Here is an 18,559-nt window from a genome sequence, read left to right as displayed (position 1 = left end):
ACAACATGCACACAAATTATTTTAAACAAAAACAAAACCTCATTAGATTCATTAATTTTGTGTTTGTTCCCTAAGCTAGATTTTACATAGGTGCATTTTAACACTTCATATATACTTAAAAATGCAAAGGACTTCTTCAATAAGTTATGAGAAGTGTTAATCAAATTTTCTTCATATAAAAAGTATATTCATTGCAAATGCAACAATATCAAAAATGAGAGTGCAGCATCTGCATACATTCAATCACAGAACAGGTAGTCCTACTTGTAAACGATGAATAACTGTTTTGATAGCATTTTTCTTTTTCCTGCATGGTAATAAAAGGGTACTCCAAAAGTTCCCATTCTGTGGTATACTGACAGCATAAACTATCATAAATTGGTAACCTCAAAGAAGCTGTTTCCCTATTTTTTTCAAACAGATGGCAGAGCAGCGGTGCCACTAAATGTAATTTCTTCTTATACGACCCCCTATTGGTATGTTATCTTTTTGTACAGTAATGAAAACTCTGGTGGGGTCTGAGCTTCAGTCGCTCAGATATTCAGGACAGATTTTCATGAATAGAGTGTATTTGGGAAAAAGAATACTATCAGCAGCAGATGTCAATGAACAGGATTACGAATGAGCGAGAAAAACAGGTTTCCCTCAGAGCAAGGTTTGAATGTTGTGTGGGACAGATCATAATACAAAGGAATAAATTTTAGTTACTATCTTGCCCATCTGATGCATCCGAAATGCTTTTTTTGAGTAAAATAACATAAAAGGCCATTAAATAAAGAACAGCAGCAGACATGAACGTATGTAACTGGTGAAGACAAAATGCAGTTGCTCCTGGAATTAGAAAACAGGAAAAGAGAGTTTGGTAATGATAATAATGAAATGATTCCTATCACCTCAAGGGGCCTGCTACAGTCAGCTCTCCACAGGCAGCTTTTCTACTTTGTTGACAAATGCAGCTGTGAAGGCAGATATCCAAGACAGCTTTATACAGGCTGGGTCATGTCTGTCAGGGTTTATTTATGAGCCTATATGCAGTGTTCTGTGGAGCTGCCTATCCTGCTTCTGAGGCAGGGGAGTCAGCATGGGATAGTGCATAAGCAAACAAAACCTCTCAAAACCAAGCTCATCAGCAGCTGAGTTTCTTTGTCTTGCTCTCCTCAGCCCTTTCAGTTTTAGCATCCCAGTTCTGGCAACGGCTCTGTACAAATACAAAGCATAATGAATATGTGTTCTTTTGGAAATGTGAAGACTGAGGCTTAGTTTCCCAGTGAAGATGTCTGCTCTAGAAGGTACTGGAGGAGGATATTTCTATACCAGTTTATTGTATATAGTTCTACATAGGGGACTTCTGTAATTTGAAAATTAAGACTAGAAAATTAAGTAAAAGATGGCCAATCCATTGTTGGTCATAATCAACAAGTGCCCACTCACCACACTCTTCTGAGACATCTGAACTTCCTGTACAAAAGACTTCCACAGCATTTTTTCTATACAAAGAAAAAAGCCAAAAAGTTCCCCAAATTCACTAGGTTTGCCATTGAATTCAGTTGGCAAGAAATACATCTGGTTTGATGATTGTCTTCAATCAAATGGTTGCATTTGAAGTCAAAAATGGTCTCAGTGTCCAGAATCCACGTAGCGGACTTCAGAACAGTAATGCGCCAACACGACATGAAAGGGATTCCTCCCATTTAAATGAAAGGCTTGGTGAGCAGGTCTTTTATTGCCAAAGCAAGAGAATTTTGCTTGAGATGAAAGACAGTGTGGGAAAGTTAAGGATCTAAAGATCTCTGGAAGGGACTAAAGATAGTTCAACTCTCCATGCTTTTCATAAATGCTTTATTCTTTAGATCAGTTTAATACCTTTCCCCAAGTAATGCCTGCACCAAGAACACACCTTCTTTTTGAAATAGTCCATAGCTTTTAGGAAGCTAGTCACTTTTAAGGGAAACACTTGAAGCAATGGCAAATCCAGCTCACCTATACATAACTTGTTTCAACAGCTAACTATTCTCATTGCTGGGAAGGTGATAGAGCAAAAGAAAATATTTTTTGGACTAGTTTTAATTTCATCTTGCAGCCACTCAGTGAATTTTCCCATCCACTAGCAAGAGCTTTCAATAGTCAGGACTCTCTTTTTTGAAGATACGCATAAACTACAGAATGGTCACATTTAGCATCTTCCCAGATCCCTTACTTGGGGTCAGGGTGCCAGTTCATGCCTCTGCTCCCCCGGCAGAGGTGGTCTCTCATTCTCTAGTAAAATACCACAATACTGCTCTAGTGTTCTGCAGTGACAGAATTAGCTGTCATCATACTGGAGTTTGGAAGCAGTATGGCAAGAAGTTAGGATCTAGATGGAAAAACGTACTTTTCACTAAAATGATTTAAATTAAAAAAGGAAAAAATGCAAAAGCCTTCCTCATATATAATGCAACTAATTACATTCCTGTTCATCTGACTGGCATAACTCCAGGGAGACTAACATAAAGCAGGAGACTGGAGTTGGCAGCTGGGCTCAGGTGTCATTTAAAAGTCAGCATGCCTAGAAGTGCATATTCTGTTCTGCCAAACACCTGGCTCAGGACTTCTTTCAGATTTGTTTTCTCATTTTCTGTTTCTTTTGCTGCTCTGAGAAATTTGTAGGTTCTTCTGCATGAAGACAGTCTAAGGAAAGAAAGTCTTCAGCCTTCTCAGCTTCGGAAGGATGCTTCAGCCATTCTGGTGAATTTCTACCTCTGAGCAGCCCTGAGCAGCCTGATTTATCTAAAAAGAGCTAAAACAATTTTCTGGTTTTCCACTCTGTAGCACTCATTTTATTTCATGCTAAGGCAAATAAATACATCTACTACTTGTACCTTCCAAGATAATGTATAGCGGGTTAAAGTCACAGTTCAGATCTCAGCAGGTTTCAGATTCAAATGCTCATTATATATCAGGGAATCAGTGTTCAAGCAGAGAAATAGAAAAGTAATCTTCAAAAGGCATGAAATTTCTTATGTTTAGAAACTTTTTTCAAAGATCTTGGGATTTCTAGGTTTTAAACAAGCAACCTGCAACTTAGAATACCACCCAACAGATGACCAGACTTCTAATGGATTAAAAAAAGAAAAAAGAAAAAAAAAGAGAAACCCAAGAAAAGACATCTGTCCTCCCAACAAACACTAGGGTAGTTTAGCTAAGGAAATATCTACGTGTGTCCTGATATCATCAAGAAATTAGGAGAGATGAGAAACTCTGTGAGCAATCAAGATAGTGAACCCTGACATGTAACATCCTTGTCTCATGAGGGTTTTCCAAAATTTAATGTGAGCATCTAAGTATAGGCTTATTGTTCCTTAACTTCTTTCTTGTGGATTTTAATTGTTTTTTTCCCCTTAACCTGGCATACTTTTTCATAGAATATGTAATTTTCTCCTCTGTTAAATATGTTTGAAAAAGTGTTTGCCTGTTCAAAATCACTGTGGGGATAGAGATAAACACATCCAGCATAACTTGCTTAGGCTTCATTCCTTAGGAGAAATGCTATAAAACTGCATCTAGCCTTCAGCTAGCATTTGCTGCTATGATCCTGTAGTGCACTGTCCTGCAATCTCAGATTGCCACCACAGTACAGTCTAGAACAGCAGCTCACCAAATAAAGAAAAACGTGGATGACACAATCAGAAACTGTGTAAATCAGCTGCTTTTGATACTCATGTACAAACCTCATGAAGTGTTTTTGGTAATCAAACATTAAAGAAAAGATAGATCAACGTGCACAGTGGAGCCTATCTAAACAAACTGATACAAATCACATTCATAAACCAACATTTACATAAAGAGCTTCTACAGAAATCCCTACAACTATGATTTTTGACACTGAAAAGTGACTCTGGGGATATAAGATGCCCAGATGAATAAGCACTTTGTCTGGAAATGAGGCCTTATTGCAAATGCCACACAGTGAGTAACAAAAAAGCCTAAGACTTAAAATGACAAGTCATTTCTGACTTTTTTGTTTGTTGGTTTGAAACATCTGGGCACAAGAAAGCTCTAAACCCAAGGAAGGCTTTGAGTCTTGGTGTCATAAGTCTAAAACTTCTTATAGAGACTGAAGCATAACCTACAGCAGCCAAAGGAAGTTTTTCCATTGACTTTAAAAAGCTTGGATCTCAACCTAAAAGAAAATTTAGGAAAATACAGATATGCTGTTTTGTAAGAGAAATATAAGCTCTTCTGATAGTACAGATTTCTTGTTCTTTGACTGTCTGTACCTGAATTTTGCAGTCTATGCCTGAAACTTCTGCTGTCACATATCATCACGCACCAACTTCCTATAGCTTTTATTCATGCAGTGCTGCGACTGAATCACTGGAAACTTTCAAAAAAATAAAAACCCTGGAATTGACATTTAGCAACAAATGTTTTTGAGGACAACCCATCCCAGAAATCTTCTTTAACCGGATATTATGTCATTAGTTCAAAGAAGAAAAATAAGCAGAAATCAGAATTCAAATTCTAGTTTGACTTTCCTTCTAATTTGTTTACACTCAAACCATTCAGATTTCCCCAGACATAGAAAAACAGAAGATTTAATCCTTCTTGCCCTGCTTCCTACCCGCAGTTGTCACACCGACACTACACCACACACGTGTGAAAATTATTACCATTCTTCTCTATCTGCGTCACAGTTGCAAAAATATCTCATATCCAGACAACTTTCTTCGAGTCCACATGCACACTGCTGAATGCCCGGAAGTGATCCTCCCCAGTAAAGATGCTTTTCATTGGCACGTCCAACCCACCAAGCAAATGGTATTCCATCTGGATGAAAGGTACAGAAGGAGGAAAAAAAGAGAAAAAGAGAAAGAAAGAATTTGATAAGCAAATTGGATTCTCTTGAGAATGAGAAAGAGAATGGAAGTGGACGTGTTAAATAATATTGAAAGAAAAGATGCAAACTTTAGAAATAACAAACCATAAACTTTGCCCAAATTCTATTTTAATGAATACATGTTGGGAAAAGAGTAGCTTTATGGTAATACCGTTTGGTTTGAGGAGCAGACGTTTTCCTCACAAGGCTTACGTGCCGATTGACCCTGAGAATTTTGGTGCATTTCAGCTGTAAGGATTTTTGACACGCAATCCTAACATCACTGTCTGCATCACCTCTATCCAGAGTTTGCATGATGCTAGAGCAGAGACCTCATCACTGAAGGAGTCTGAAAGCAATTCTAACATGAAATCACACTACACAGCTATCTTGAACCACCCAGTACTGACCAAAGACTTCTTGCAAAACTGGCCAGTCGTGAAGTAAATTCCAGCTCTTAGAATGGGATCTTTACGTTAAAATCATATACAATGCGCAAAAATCTTTTGAAATAACACAAATTCTCATCTATTACTATGAGTTTAATTCAGCTCCTCTTGAAACTAGAACAAAAATTTTATCAGTTTCTAGTGGAGCAGGACTTGGGATTTTAATATGCTTTCCAAGGGTGAAATTTGCTAATGCAAATTAATGCTCTGTGAGACATTCAAACATTCTGGATTAAGGACTCAGGTAGGAGATAAGAGTGGAAAAAGATTTCCCTACTTATGAATTATCTCTATGAAACTATTTTCCATCTACAGGAGCTCTATGTATTTATATAAACCAAAATAGTTTTTGTTTAAATTTCATAATTTCTTATACATCAAACATCCAATATTAATAGATATATCAAGCAGATTCAGATACAATTAAATCCTCAAATTAACATTTTTCTAAAATTGAATTTGTCTTCCAGCTCAGATAACTTTTCATTGACTTCTTAATCCTTAAATCAAGAAATGTAATGAATTACATTGTATAGGTAGATGGTAAAAATTAGCTAAATTGAAATATCAAGACTTTCTGATCACAGGTGCTTCCAAAAATAAAATGCAAATCTAATGTAGAAAAATGTATCAGTATGTTCTTCTGCTCTACTAACATTATTAGTAGGCAGCATTCCTCATTATACAAAGCAAGAAAGTGTAAAATATGAAATGCAATCAAGGCTAACAGTAGATTCCAAGAGACTAATTAAAACGAGTTTTAGAATCATATGGTAAAATTAATTCATATTTGTTTTCCTTCCAAGCTTAGGCTGCTGAACTGTAAACTCATGAAAAAAGGAAAATAAAAATAGGAAGTAACTCCATTCTCATGATACAAACAATTAAAACAAGAAGATTCTGACCAATATGCGGTGATACTCATTACAAAACCATAATCCTAGAACATCTAAGGATTCATCATACAAAAGTGTGCACAATCATTTTCTGTTTCATATTACTGTCAACACAAAGAATGTTTTTATTCTTTTCCCTTTAGCTGTTGTTGCGTAAGTTGATTGTTGTGGCCAGTGAAACAGTTTACTATATTATTGGGAAATTACTTGATAAAGCTTGGAATAGTAACCTGTACTGAATGAGAGAATTGTTTGTCAATTTTTCATTATTTGCTTAAATTGTACCCAATAACGTCCTATTTAGTAAACAAACAAACAAACAATGAAGTAAAACCACTATGGAATAAATAAAAGTACAATTTCCTATGCATTTTTGTCTATTTAGAGCTGAAGAAAAATCAGTTATAATAATTATTTTAAGGCTGTCTTTGAACTTCACACCATGGTACCAAAGGAGAAAATGCGTGGAACAATCCCAAACCAAACAAAGCAAACAAGCCTTAAGTGACCAAGTTAATCTCTAAGAAAACTAGAAAATAGTTTCTTACAAGTTATTCCTCCTCACCTGCTCAATTTGCTCACTGAAAAGTTGGCATAGGTTTTTTGAAAGGAAAGAGTAAGAGGTCTTATCTTCAGTTGACCATCTTGATGTTTTTTTCTATCTCTACAGTCTTGCTGCTCTTTGCATCTACTGATTTATTCAACAGCTACTAAGCATCCAGATGCCCAAGTAAGATTGAAAACCTTGTTATATATACACATACCCTGGCATACTGAAGCACACAGACAAAAACTCAATTTTCCCCCATCCTGAGAGGCACAAAGTAAGCTCCTTTCAGATACCAGTTCTTCAGCAGATTGCCACTATCTGCTCTATCAGTGTGCTTAACTGCACAGTTCACTGTTAGTTCTACAGAATGTATTTCACCCGAAGCAAAATTGGAGCAGTCAGTACAGATCATGAGCGCAGAGGCTGAGGACTATGAGGACAATAGCAGTGAGACACGTGTAGGTTGTCTCTAGTGATCCTTAGAAGGAGATGGGTCTTGAGATTAAGTTCATTTGCATCGTGTATTGCTCTTCTAGTCATGAGAGTGGCTGAGCACATACTGGGATTAGGTGTCCCTCTAAAAAACTTACTAGAAAATGTCTGTTCATTTAAATCTCTGTTGTAGTGACAGTTCTCCCTTCTTTCTTTCTTTCTTTCTCTATTAGAATACATTGGTATTGCTAGAAATATGAATTATTTTAAAGGTTTTAGGTTTGTTCATGTTTGAATAGCAGAAGTTATTTCAAAAATATTTTTGTATAGACACTCAGAAGCTGGAGGATGGGGAAAGCAGCATATTGAAACAGCATTTTGCACTAAATTACAGTGTATATTGATCCCTAGCAACTTACATGGAGACAATTTACTTATATATAGGCAGAAAGTCTTGCCATTGACTTTTATGTTTATAAAGCATGAGTTAAAATAAGCCATGTGTTTTTAACAGTATTATATTTTGAATATTTTTCAAGATTTGTCGGCATCGTTTGCCAGGTAGCTCTTGTTATTGCTACAAACAAAAATCTAATGATAGAAATATAACAAGATAAAGTATATTCCATGTTAAAGTCCTGTGCTGTACAAACTGAAAATCCATCTCCAATAATGGCATATCCTAACACAGAGAAGGCTTCTAGGGTTATCCAAGATATTAAAACAAGTCAGTTTAAGGTTTTTTCAACTACCACAGCAAGCCAATTTATTTGTATGCATTTGAACTATTGAAACCAACCATATTGTACTGAAACAACATTCTTTTGGCAGTCTTATGTTCAGTTTTCTCTCTGAAGTCACACTGAGTTCAGCAGAGAACTGAATTAAATCTGATGTTTACATATCCTATCAATAAAAAAATAGACTAAGTTACATCTATGCTGTTTTCTCTTAAGTGGAAAACACATCAACAATGAAAACTGGAAAAATATTGATTGTTGAATAGAATAAAGCAATTGAAGGCAACTGGCTGCTAGCAGTCAAGAATATAAAATGTCTGTTTGCATCAACCGCTTCAACAGCATCAAAACCTCACCCAGTATCTTGTATGTCACATGAAATGATTAGTTAGTAGACATATACGCATACACACTGCAATGCCAACCTGAATAACTTAATCCAAAAACCAATTCAGAGGCCAAGTTATGCACCCAGCTGATCCATTCTTAAAAACCTCTCAAAAGAAGAGGAGAAAGTACTAAGAGAGTGAGAACAAAGAAAAATTCCAAAGATGTATTTTCTAAGATCTTACCATGCTTCTGATTTGTTTCCATTGCAACATATCCCTAGCCTAAACTGCAATCTAAGTCAGCCCCTTTGACCTTTTCAGCAGGAAAAAAAAAAAAGAAGAAATGTTTACAATAATTTTGGTCAAAATTTTGGATAAACTGGAGAATTATTCTACATTGAATGAATAATGCAAAATAAAAATTTGTATCAGCTATCTGCTCCACAAAGAAGTCTACAGTACTAATGACTCAACCTGCGTTGGTTTGAACAACAGTTCAGAACACTGGGAGAATATACTTCTAATACACAGTGATAGGAACTTGGGTTGTGCTGCATTTACTAGTATATTCTGTCTCTTCTTGAAGGAGGTTCTGGGAATTAATGGTGAAAAAACTGCTCTTTGGTTTTACAGACCCTTGTGAGATTCTTGTGGCTCTGCTGCAGCAGGTAGAAAGCAGCATCTTTTTCTGAGGTGATACTGAGTTTTCTGCATATCACAACAAAAACCCTATTTTTAACTTAAGGTCTTGGAAAACAATAATGTATTTAATATGATGCACGGAAAAAAATCCCCCAGTGACATGATTCCTTTGAACATTGTTCACTGAGCCACCAGATCGTCCAAATACTTTTGTACCATACTACGATGCTGCTATATGACACATGCTTGTTTTATGCTTTCTCCCTCTCTTTTCAGTAGATCTATAATGTCCAATTAATACTAACTCCATTTTACCCACAAGTTCCCCATGCCAACTGTACAAGTAGGTTTTACTGTCCTTTATCCTTCTTTAAACAGACACCCAAATACCATTGTCTTGATTTTCAGAGACAACAAATGCAACCGTGTTGGAAACCATATGAGGTCAAAACACAGCAGCAGTACAGATGCCGTTCTACACCGAATAGCAGTGCTGCTAGACAATGTTATTAAGATTTCCACTGAATTTGACTTCAATTTTTGGCCACATCCTGTAATTCTTATTCAGAGCAGCTATTGTAAACTGAAGCAGTTCTGCTAATGACAGAGGACCTACTCCCTTAGAAAATGTTACTAAGTCAAAAAATCTGTCCCTAATTTATTTATTTTTTAAAGTGTGGTTAGAATGAAAAGAAAAAAAGGCAGTACTTTGCTGACTTTTTCCTTTCTCATTATTCAGCTTTGTCGCCAAGGTACACTGCTATTATACAGTTTCAGGCTAAAGTAATCCCTTAAAGAAAACAAACAAAACAGTAGCATTTGTCCTCTTCTCTCTTTGGAGCAGCTGTTATCACAGCGCTCTTCCTGAAACTGTTAAGGTATTTTCACAGATGAGAATGGACAAAAAGAATGTAAATAAACAAGGACTTTTGCTTTTCCTAAATTTAGAAGGAGGCTAATATTCAGGACTGTTGAGATGCAATGACAGATTTATTCCATACCACACTTAAAGTACTTCAGTAAAGCAAAATTAGCATCAACCCTTGGAGACACAGAGTTGAGAACAGATAGGGATTTGAGACTCCAAGAGTCTTATATGATGAGGAAGATTGAATCTACAACCAGAGTAAAATTTTATGCCTAGCACATGTCATTTTTGCAGAAGGCCAAAGATGACTGAAAATATTATGAGCAGCCTAACAGCTGAGGCTGGATTGTTTTCTCAATAAATTTCTGGCCAAGTGACAACTTTCTTGAAGTATGCCAAGTGGGACTTGAGCCAGAAAGAGAGACTATGTGAACAGCTTAAGACAGGTGAGGAAGAAAACCCAACAACAAAAACAATCTAAAACAAAAAATGCAGAGAAGATTACAGCTTTTAGGACATTTAGAAAACAGAAAACTTCAGCTGTGAACCTTCAGGAGCTTTGCTTTTGCTGATGATGGACTGGATATTCTATCCTGTTGAAACAAAGCATTCTCCCTCATTCCTTTCATCTTCCATGTTTCAGCTCAGTTTCACTTCAGATCTGTCTGTCATGCTTTCAAATCTTTCTCCCTCATTCAAGTTTTCTTTCCCATTCTCATTTTCTCTGTTTATATTAATACTAGCTAGTAAATTCAGATAAACCAACTCTACACTGCCTTAACAGATAGGCCAACAGCATCACTGCACATCCCTCCTCTGTGCTGGGTCCAGATCTGTGCCAGTAGTCTGGATTCAATTGCAAGTGAATAATGGCAATGGGTAAGCCACAGTGTTTCTAGCCTGGCCCTGCCTGGGCCAGAGAAGCAGGTCCAGCTCAGAAAAAGTAGCAGCAAAAACCAGCAAAAACAAGAGAAATAAGATGATGCTTGCATATGTTGTCATTTAATTGCTTATTCTGTTCCTCAGCCTCATATTTTCACCAGTACCAACTTGCTCATTTCCACTGGAAGGCCATCTCCTGCAATGGGGAAATGCCATTGAAGTTTTCATAGAGGAAGAAATTTTGGAGACTAGAAATACATCAGAGTGGATGGGGTCAACAGCAGAAGCATCAAAGACTGTGAATGGTGCAACAAACTCTATGCCAATCATTTCATCAGGAGAAAACTTAGTGTGCACCTGTTATTCATGGGAATGTTAAAGCAACTACTTTTACAGCACTGTAAAAATTATATTACAAGCAACTGCCCCTGGCAAGACTGCCAAGAAGAAACACTTCACAGCTCAGCCATTCACTATAACTTTCTGGGGATAAAACTGCCCAGATGCAGCAACTGTTACAAGTGGATCCGGTTCCAGGGAAATCCGGCTACTTGTGCTTACTTGTGCTCACTAAGGATGACCTATTCACAGAAGCACAGACTGGTTGAAGCTGGATGGGACCTTTTGTGAGCATCTATTTTAGTGACTGCTTCAAGCTGTTATAAACAGATTCAGGCTGTAAGAATTCATTAGACAAACTCTGGATGTCACTGGGCAGAAAAAAAAAGACGAAGATCCATAAGTACTAAGAGACTGAAAAAAAAGGCCTGAATAATCCATTTTTGAAGATGGTGGAAGAGGGAAAATAATTATGTATTTATCCATTTGATCCTGAGAGAGCCATAGTGGGAGCTCAAGCACTTGGGATGGGGCACAGATGGAGAGTAACAGAGAGACCTTGCACACAACACTTTACATCTCACACACTCAATGTGCTGCGACAGTGAATCTGTACAGCAAAGTCCCCAGATTTGCAAAGCTCCCAGCCCCATATACTCTCATCTGTCTGTCTGCCTAAGCTCTCTGTCAAGAAATCCAGGTCTAAAAAAATCCAGGTCTACAACCTGGTACATTGCCAAAGTTTATAGTCACAAGTCAACTGGATTAAGGTCGAGTGGAAATAATACAAGGCTTAATCCAATACTTGCAGTTATTTGTGGAAGTCTGTTGGATCATGCCCACAGCAAAATGCAATTTGATAGATTAGAAGATGAAAATAGATAAAATGGGGACGCTATCTAATAAGAAACTGGGTAAGTTATGGGAAAACATACTGTGGAGTGCAATCTTTGCTTAGTCCTTCGGGAGATATTACATATGCTAATAATAGTTATTTTGAAAAGTATCTGAGTAAAAATGGAACTACCTTACTCAACAGAAGTTCTTCCAGGATATGCATTAACAAAAAAAGTATCCCCATTACTACTTTTGCGCCCCCCCGGGGGTTTTTTTTTCTCTCCTGCTAACACTGCACTAGCACAGCTACTAGTGACTGAAATACATTGTCTTGGTTTGACAACTCTTTGAAAAAGACAGGTTAATTTTGTTGTCATCAAACTTGTGATGAAAGCCTATAGGAATAATAAAAACTAGATTTAGGTAAAGAGAATAGTTGTTAGCGATATTGATTCACAAAACCACAAGAGCACACCTTGCCTTTCTAATACCAGCATGCCAGACAGTTAGAGAATAACATCTACTTACACATAGTGAATTTGATCAGAAAGTCATTGAGACAATGTCATTTCCACAGTGTCTTTTTGAAGTGTAACCATGAACTGGTTCCTGTATGTGACTGATAATAAGTACTGACTTCCACGACTTAGATTAATCTTAAAGAAATCACAAATCATCATCGGTAAATATGCTAAAATTTTGAACAGGAATGAAAATTTTTAAAAAATGTTCCTATTAGAACATGAATTAGAAGAGGTAATAACATATTGTTAATCACTTTGAAGCTGAAATCCCTACTTGAATAAATGAGGGGATTTTCTCAAAACTGATAATAGCGATCAGAATCATTAGTGGTATAGTGCTTCTGTTTTGGAAAGAGCCATTTGGAAAATTAGATGTGAACAACTGAAATTACCTGTAACATTAATTGAGCAAGTGTGTATATTTGATTGGAGAAATCTGGTATTGTTCTCCGTAAAGCTTTATATAATGGTCAGAGTCAAAAAAAAAAAAAAAAAAAAGCAACATAGCTACGTGTTTAGATTTATACTAGACTGTTCAAAATATAAGAACACAAAATACGCTGTACTCTAAAAGATGAACAACGTTTAAAAAAAAGAGGGAAGAGACAAATACCCAGTGTTTTGAGAATATTCCAGGCATAAGTCCAAGTCTTATACTAACTGGGGGCCAGCAAGCAGAGTGAAATCCAGACTCAGCCCCTCTTCTCCTACTCTTCTGAATTCTTTGAGAGCCAAGTGAACTTTACTTTATGTTTACTTAGTGCTCCCGAAACACGTTAATCAGAAAAAGACAACACTCAGCTGTACTTTCTATGATCCTAACTGCATTCATCTAGATGCCCAGCACCACAGAGAAGAATGCTCAGCTACAAGCACTATCAAAACCACTCGTACAGCTTCCCGGTATCTCTGAAAGGCCAGAAGTACTACTGCAACTCATTAAACTTCTTTATAGTCTGATGTGCTACATTGCAGAGAAATGGTAAATAAATAACTGTTGATTTGACATTGTTTTCAACTGCTAAGCAATTCTGCTTTTCTCAATGTTACAATTAACGTCAGTAGTTAATGCCTTAAGAGGAGGAACTGGAAATTCAACTGCAATAAACAAATGCAGTCAGTTTCAACTTAAGGATATACTCCAACTAATAGCATGGCATTGGTTCAGCTGTTCCCTTCTCAGCCTGCAATTACACTTCTGTTGGTCGGAGCAGTAGGGGCATCATTTATCATCCTAAGGTAGGTTGGAGTGCAGTGAAATTGGGCACTTAGGAAAAATACGCCTGTAGCAGAACATATGCAAAACCATGAAATGAACTGGCTCCGAGCCAGTATGTAAGGAGAAAAACAAGAGAATATAAATGAAAAAAATCAGAGAACACTGTACTCAGAAGATCCTCCTATTGTTAGATCCTGAACAGCTTTAAAGGTCAGAATGACAACAGTCTGTCTTCTCTGTGGAGCAGCTTAATCAATTTGCAGCTCTTTTTTCATTCACCCTGTTAAAATGAGTTTACATCGTTAAAATAGATCTTCTACTTAGTTTTTGCTATTTAATTGCTCTCAGGCTCCTGTATATATCTCTGTACAACTGCAGCAAACTGAAGAATATATATACAAGTGCGTATTTATATTTCTTCACCGGATAGAGTATGAACTACTCTGTAGACCTGGACTCACTAACACGGAATAATATTCAGCTCAAGAGGCAATTTTCTGCTCCTGAAGCAGAAGTAAGAACTTGGCTGTAGCTTCACCACTGTAGTGAATACTGGAATGGGCAGAGGTTACAAAACAAAAATCAAGCATCAAGCCACAAAGCTTGAAAGTTTTCAGACATCACACTCTCTGTTCTCAGTGAAAGTTCCACGCATCTTACCCCAGTACAGCTGAAGATGACCTAGCCTCATCTATTGATTTCTTAGCACTACTGGAGCAAAGCCCTCAACTTCAAGGACACTAGCTGCCACAGCACTATAGGCTGCAGTAAGTGAATAAAATACTTTTTCTTTTTTTCTTTTTTTTTTTTTTTTCTTCTTCTCATGGAATATACGCTCTACGGGTTTACAGTCCTGATTTTCCACAGTAATTATTTTCATGTTTACTTCCTCTCATTTTCACCACAACTAAGATGTCTACCTCTAGGTGTCCTCTCTATGAGTGATGAAAGAATCATCATCAGAACCATTCAGCCAACCTACAAACTTAATGAAATAAGAATCAAGACCTTTACACGCACAACATATCTTCCTACCACAAGTCTTTAATTGCTGATGATTAAAGGTGAATCTTGAAAGCTGGATCACAATCAAAACAGAATCCCACAAGATCACCACATACACCATCGTTTTTCCTTCCAACAGTAATTCTTCTTAATTAAATGTGCCTTACTCAAACCGAGTACAAACCAGTAGTACCAAAAGCATAGCAAAGTTTCAGATTTTACAGCTAGTCCCACTGAACATAGAGGGAGTCTGTGAAAGGCAAGCTACTCTGAAAAACACGCAAGAGCTTCTGTCTCCAAATTCTTCTCTCTGTACCTATGCACGCCTTCACATAAGAAGCTTTTTCAATTTCTTTGACATTAAGGAATTAAGAAAAAAAAGTTACATGTTTATGGCTGTAACACAGTCCTAAAGATTACACTTTTTCTTGAATCTGAAAAGTAGAACAAACACAAAGATGAACATTATCCTGATGCATGCCTTATTATTAGACAGGCATGCAAAAATAATTAGCAATATACAACCTCTCGTAATGAAAAGTGATGTGTGATTATTTCCCCCCCCTCAACTCAGCATTTCGTTCTGTGCTCTTTGTTTTCTTCCACTCCACTCATGTGCAACTGTTCAAGACAAAAAGTAGATGCCCTGAGATTCAGGTAAGATACAGCTCTATTGCACTGTAAATTCAGATATATAGAAAGCTGATGTGTGTAAAGGTAACAATCCCCAAACACAGGATGAGGTTTTTTCACCTAAAATTGGGTTTCTTTTCTTCTCTACGTTGTGACTAAAGGTTTTTAAGCATTTAAACATACAGCTTTACTTCTGAATAAAATACATAGATGACTCCCAAACAGCTGGTTTACTTAACACTACTACGTAAACATCTGCTCACATTAATGCATGTGGATAAGTACATCACCTAGCAAGACTCTTAAACTCAAACTGGTCTTCATCAAGTCTTCCTGTCCTATCAGAAACCACTGGGGTGGAGGCCTGTGACAGCGTAAAGGAGGAGAGAAGGGATTTTTTATTTTATTTTATTTTATTTTTTGTGAATAGTTTCAAAATAGAGGATAGATGAGTGAGTATACCAAAATCACAGCTCCCATGCTTTCTGTTTTCCACTATTTCTGCATTAATGCAAATTTTCTTTCCTGTCTCTTTTTGGTTGTTTAGACTTCATCACTTATTTTAGTAGCTTATTACCTTCTGAAAGTGCTAGGAATCCTGGGCCAGTGCCTGCTGAACTAAATGGGATTCTTGACATTGACTTGAATGGAAACAGGATTAGGCTGGTTGTACGCCTCATTAGATACGCAATTCTATAGCACCCTCTAAAATTCTGCTGAACTTTCCCTTTCAAGCAAATAAAACAAGTAAACTCAAAGGCCATGAAATGTCATGATTACATTTAGACACTTAAACTGAGGTACCTGACAAATTAGCCATCTTCTTGCCAGGCATCTTAGAATTCTGCAGCCCCCAAGGGATTTCCCCTGGCCATTATCACTTATTGCAAAGTCAAAGAGAGAAAGCTAAGGTTATTGTTTTGCCTGTGGAATCAAAATATGCTGAGAGAGCACGTTATTCCCCAGACTTTCAGGTTTATTGCATTTCTAATTCACACGTAAGGTCACCATATGTCAAGTGAGTATGTATTTTGTTACCATAGCTAGTGTCACATTTTAACTCTAACGCTAAATAGTCTTAGACAGCAACAATACTTTCCTTGAAACAGCATGATTTAGCTCTCACAGCAGAAGACTGGTCTTCCGATTAAAGATGGAAAATGAAATGTTTTGGTTCCACTTTCAGGTTTAGCAGACACTACAAAACCATAAAAGTTAGTCAATTTCTGTGAACCTTTGTGTTAAGAGTAGAAAGCCAAAGAAGTAAAAACCCTTATTAGCCAAAGCTAGTACAGCGACAACTGATTTTCTCTACTGAGAAAGATTAATAAAGGTATACATATTGGACGAAATTTCATTTGGCATTTAAAGCTACCAATATGATGTTTGAAATCAGCTTTTTGTGACCTCATATGAATATGCTACGATGACAATGTTTCGCTCTGCAAAATGCATGAACATGAATTTGACCATACAATTGTCATTTCTTGTCACTTGAGTAGTCTTATGGTTAAGCAGCCATAATTGTCCTTTGGGTGTTATCTTAAATACATTAAGAAAGAAATTGAATGCTTTCACCACATTATAGTTGGGACACTTTTTCAAAGCTAATTTCTAAGTCTGTGAATTATTCATAATACACTTCAAACAGGCTCTTCTGGATAAGGTAATTGACCTTGTCTGCATGAAGCACCTACTACCTTGCCTTGGGATAATTAAATCTATGATGTGGTCCATTATTTAAAGGTAATGTCTTCTCATTAGGTTAGGCAATATATTATCACTCAACTAGCCACCTAATTCTGCATTTAGAGCATTCAAGATTTTATTGTTTTGTCATAGGTTTCACTCATCATAGCAATGGCTCACATTAAGCAGTGTGCTGCAACAATAGTTATTTGATAAATGGAAGCAGGACTTTGAGGACTAAGGTTTCAAGATCTACATTTGTATTTGCAAGTTCTGTTGGCTGTCCTTCATTTTTGAGAATGAAAGCAATAAAAAGTATTCAACAACTTTTTGCCTCAGTCTTCACTGGCAACTGCTTTTCCTTCATCAGTGACACAGACTGTAAGATCAAGTGCATCCTCAGCAAGTTTATGGATGACACCAAGTTGTGTGGTGCAAACAATGCATCTGAGGGATGGGATACCACCCAGAGAGATCTAGACAGGCTGAACAGTGGACCCAGGAGAATCTCGTATGGTTCAACAAACCAGCAAGGTCATGCCACTGGGTCCTGGCAAACTCCACTATCAATTCAAGCTGAAGATGAAAGGATTGATTCAAGAAGGACTTGGAAGTATTGGTGGATGGCAAGTTGGACATGAACCAGAATTGTGCCCTCTCAACATAAAAAGAAAAACATAAAAAACTGTGCATCAGAAGCAGCATGGCCAGGAATCACAGATGTGATCCTGGCCCTCTGCTCTGTGTTGTTGAGACCTCATCTAGAGTACTGCATCCAGATGTGGAGTCCTCAGCACAGGAAAGATATGGACCTATTGGAGTGCATCCACAGAAGGGCCACATAAATCATCAAAGGGATGGAACACCTCTCTTATGAGGACAATCTGAGAAAGCTGTGGCTGTTCAGCCTGGAGAAGAGAAAGCTCAGTGGCCTTTCGGTATCTAAAGGGGGGCTGCAAGAAAGAAGGGGACAGAGTCATAGCAACTCTGTTGTGAAAGGATGGGGAAGTTGTTTCAAACTAAAAGAGGGAGATTTAGATTGGATATAAGGAAAAAGTTTTTTACAACAAGGGTGGTGAGGCACTGGAACAGATTCCCCAGAGGTGTGGATGATGACTTGTCCTTGGAGCTGTTCAAGGCCAGGTTGGATGGGACTTTATGCATCCTGGTTTAGTATTAAAAGTGGAGGTTGGTGGCCCTGCCTGTGGCGAGGGAGGTTGGACATTCATGATCTTTGAGGTCCCTTCCAAATCAGGCCATTCTGTGATTCTGTGAGATTCTTGGAGACATTCATGGTAAGGCTGGACCAGTTCCTGAGTAACCTGACTGAGCTGTAGGTGTCCCGGTTCACTGCACAGGAGTTGGACTAGATGACATATAAAGGTCTCTTCCAACCCAAATCATTCTGTGTTTCTAAAAAAAATGTGTCCATTCAATAAAATCTAGTGTAAAATAAAATGGATCCAAGTAACGAACCATATGGCATTAGCAATACAAATTAATGTACTGTTCAGTGAAAACAGGTATGAAAAGTATGCTAAAACACATGTTTAGATTTCCCTCTAAATTATCTCAGGTATTTCTCCAGAGTTTAATTTTGCTATATGGAAAAATCCATGGGTGGTCTGCCATTGAAGATGAAATGAGCAGTGCTGGCTCTAGCACAGGCT

The 18,559-nt window shown here is 37.4% G+C and overlaps 1 protein-coding gene across 1 annotated transcript in view; it reads right to left on the bottom strand.

Annotated features, from left to right (window-relative positions):
• The window catches only part of CNTNAP5 (contactin associated protein family member 5), a 145,259-nt gene that overhangs the window by 40,266 nt on the left and 86,434 nt on the right, over positions 1–18,559 (bottom strand). The window contains exon 13 of the mRNA XM_042877979.1: positions 4,650–4,806. Coding sequence (XP_042733913.1) covers positions 4,650–4,806 — 157 coding nt within the window. The remainder of the gene's footprint in view (positions 1–4,649; positions 4,807–18,559) is intronic.

The sequence above is a fragment of the Lagopus leucura genome, unplaced genomic scaffold, assembly GCF_019238085.1.
Source record: "Lagopus leucura isolate 7727_CA_CO unplaced genomic scaffold, USGS_WTPT01 Super-Scaffold_100019, whole genome shotgun sequence".
Lineage (NCBI taxonomy): Eukaryota > Metazoa > Chordata > Aves > Galliformes > Phasianidae > Lagopus > Lagopus leucura.
Note: the sequence above shows the minus strand (reverse complement) of the source record. Positions and strands in the feature narration are given on the sequence as shown.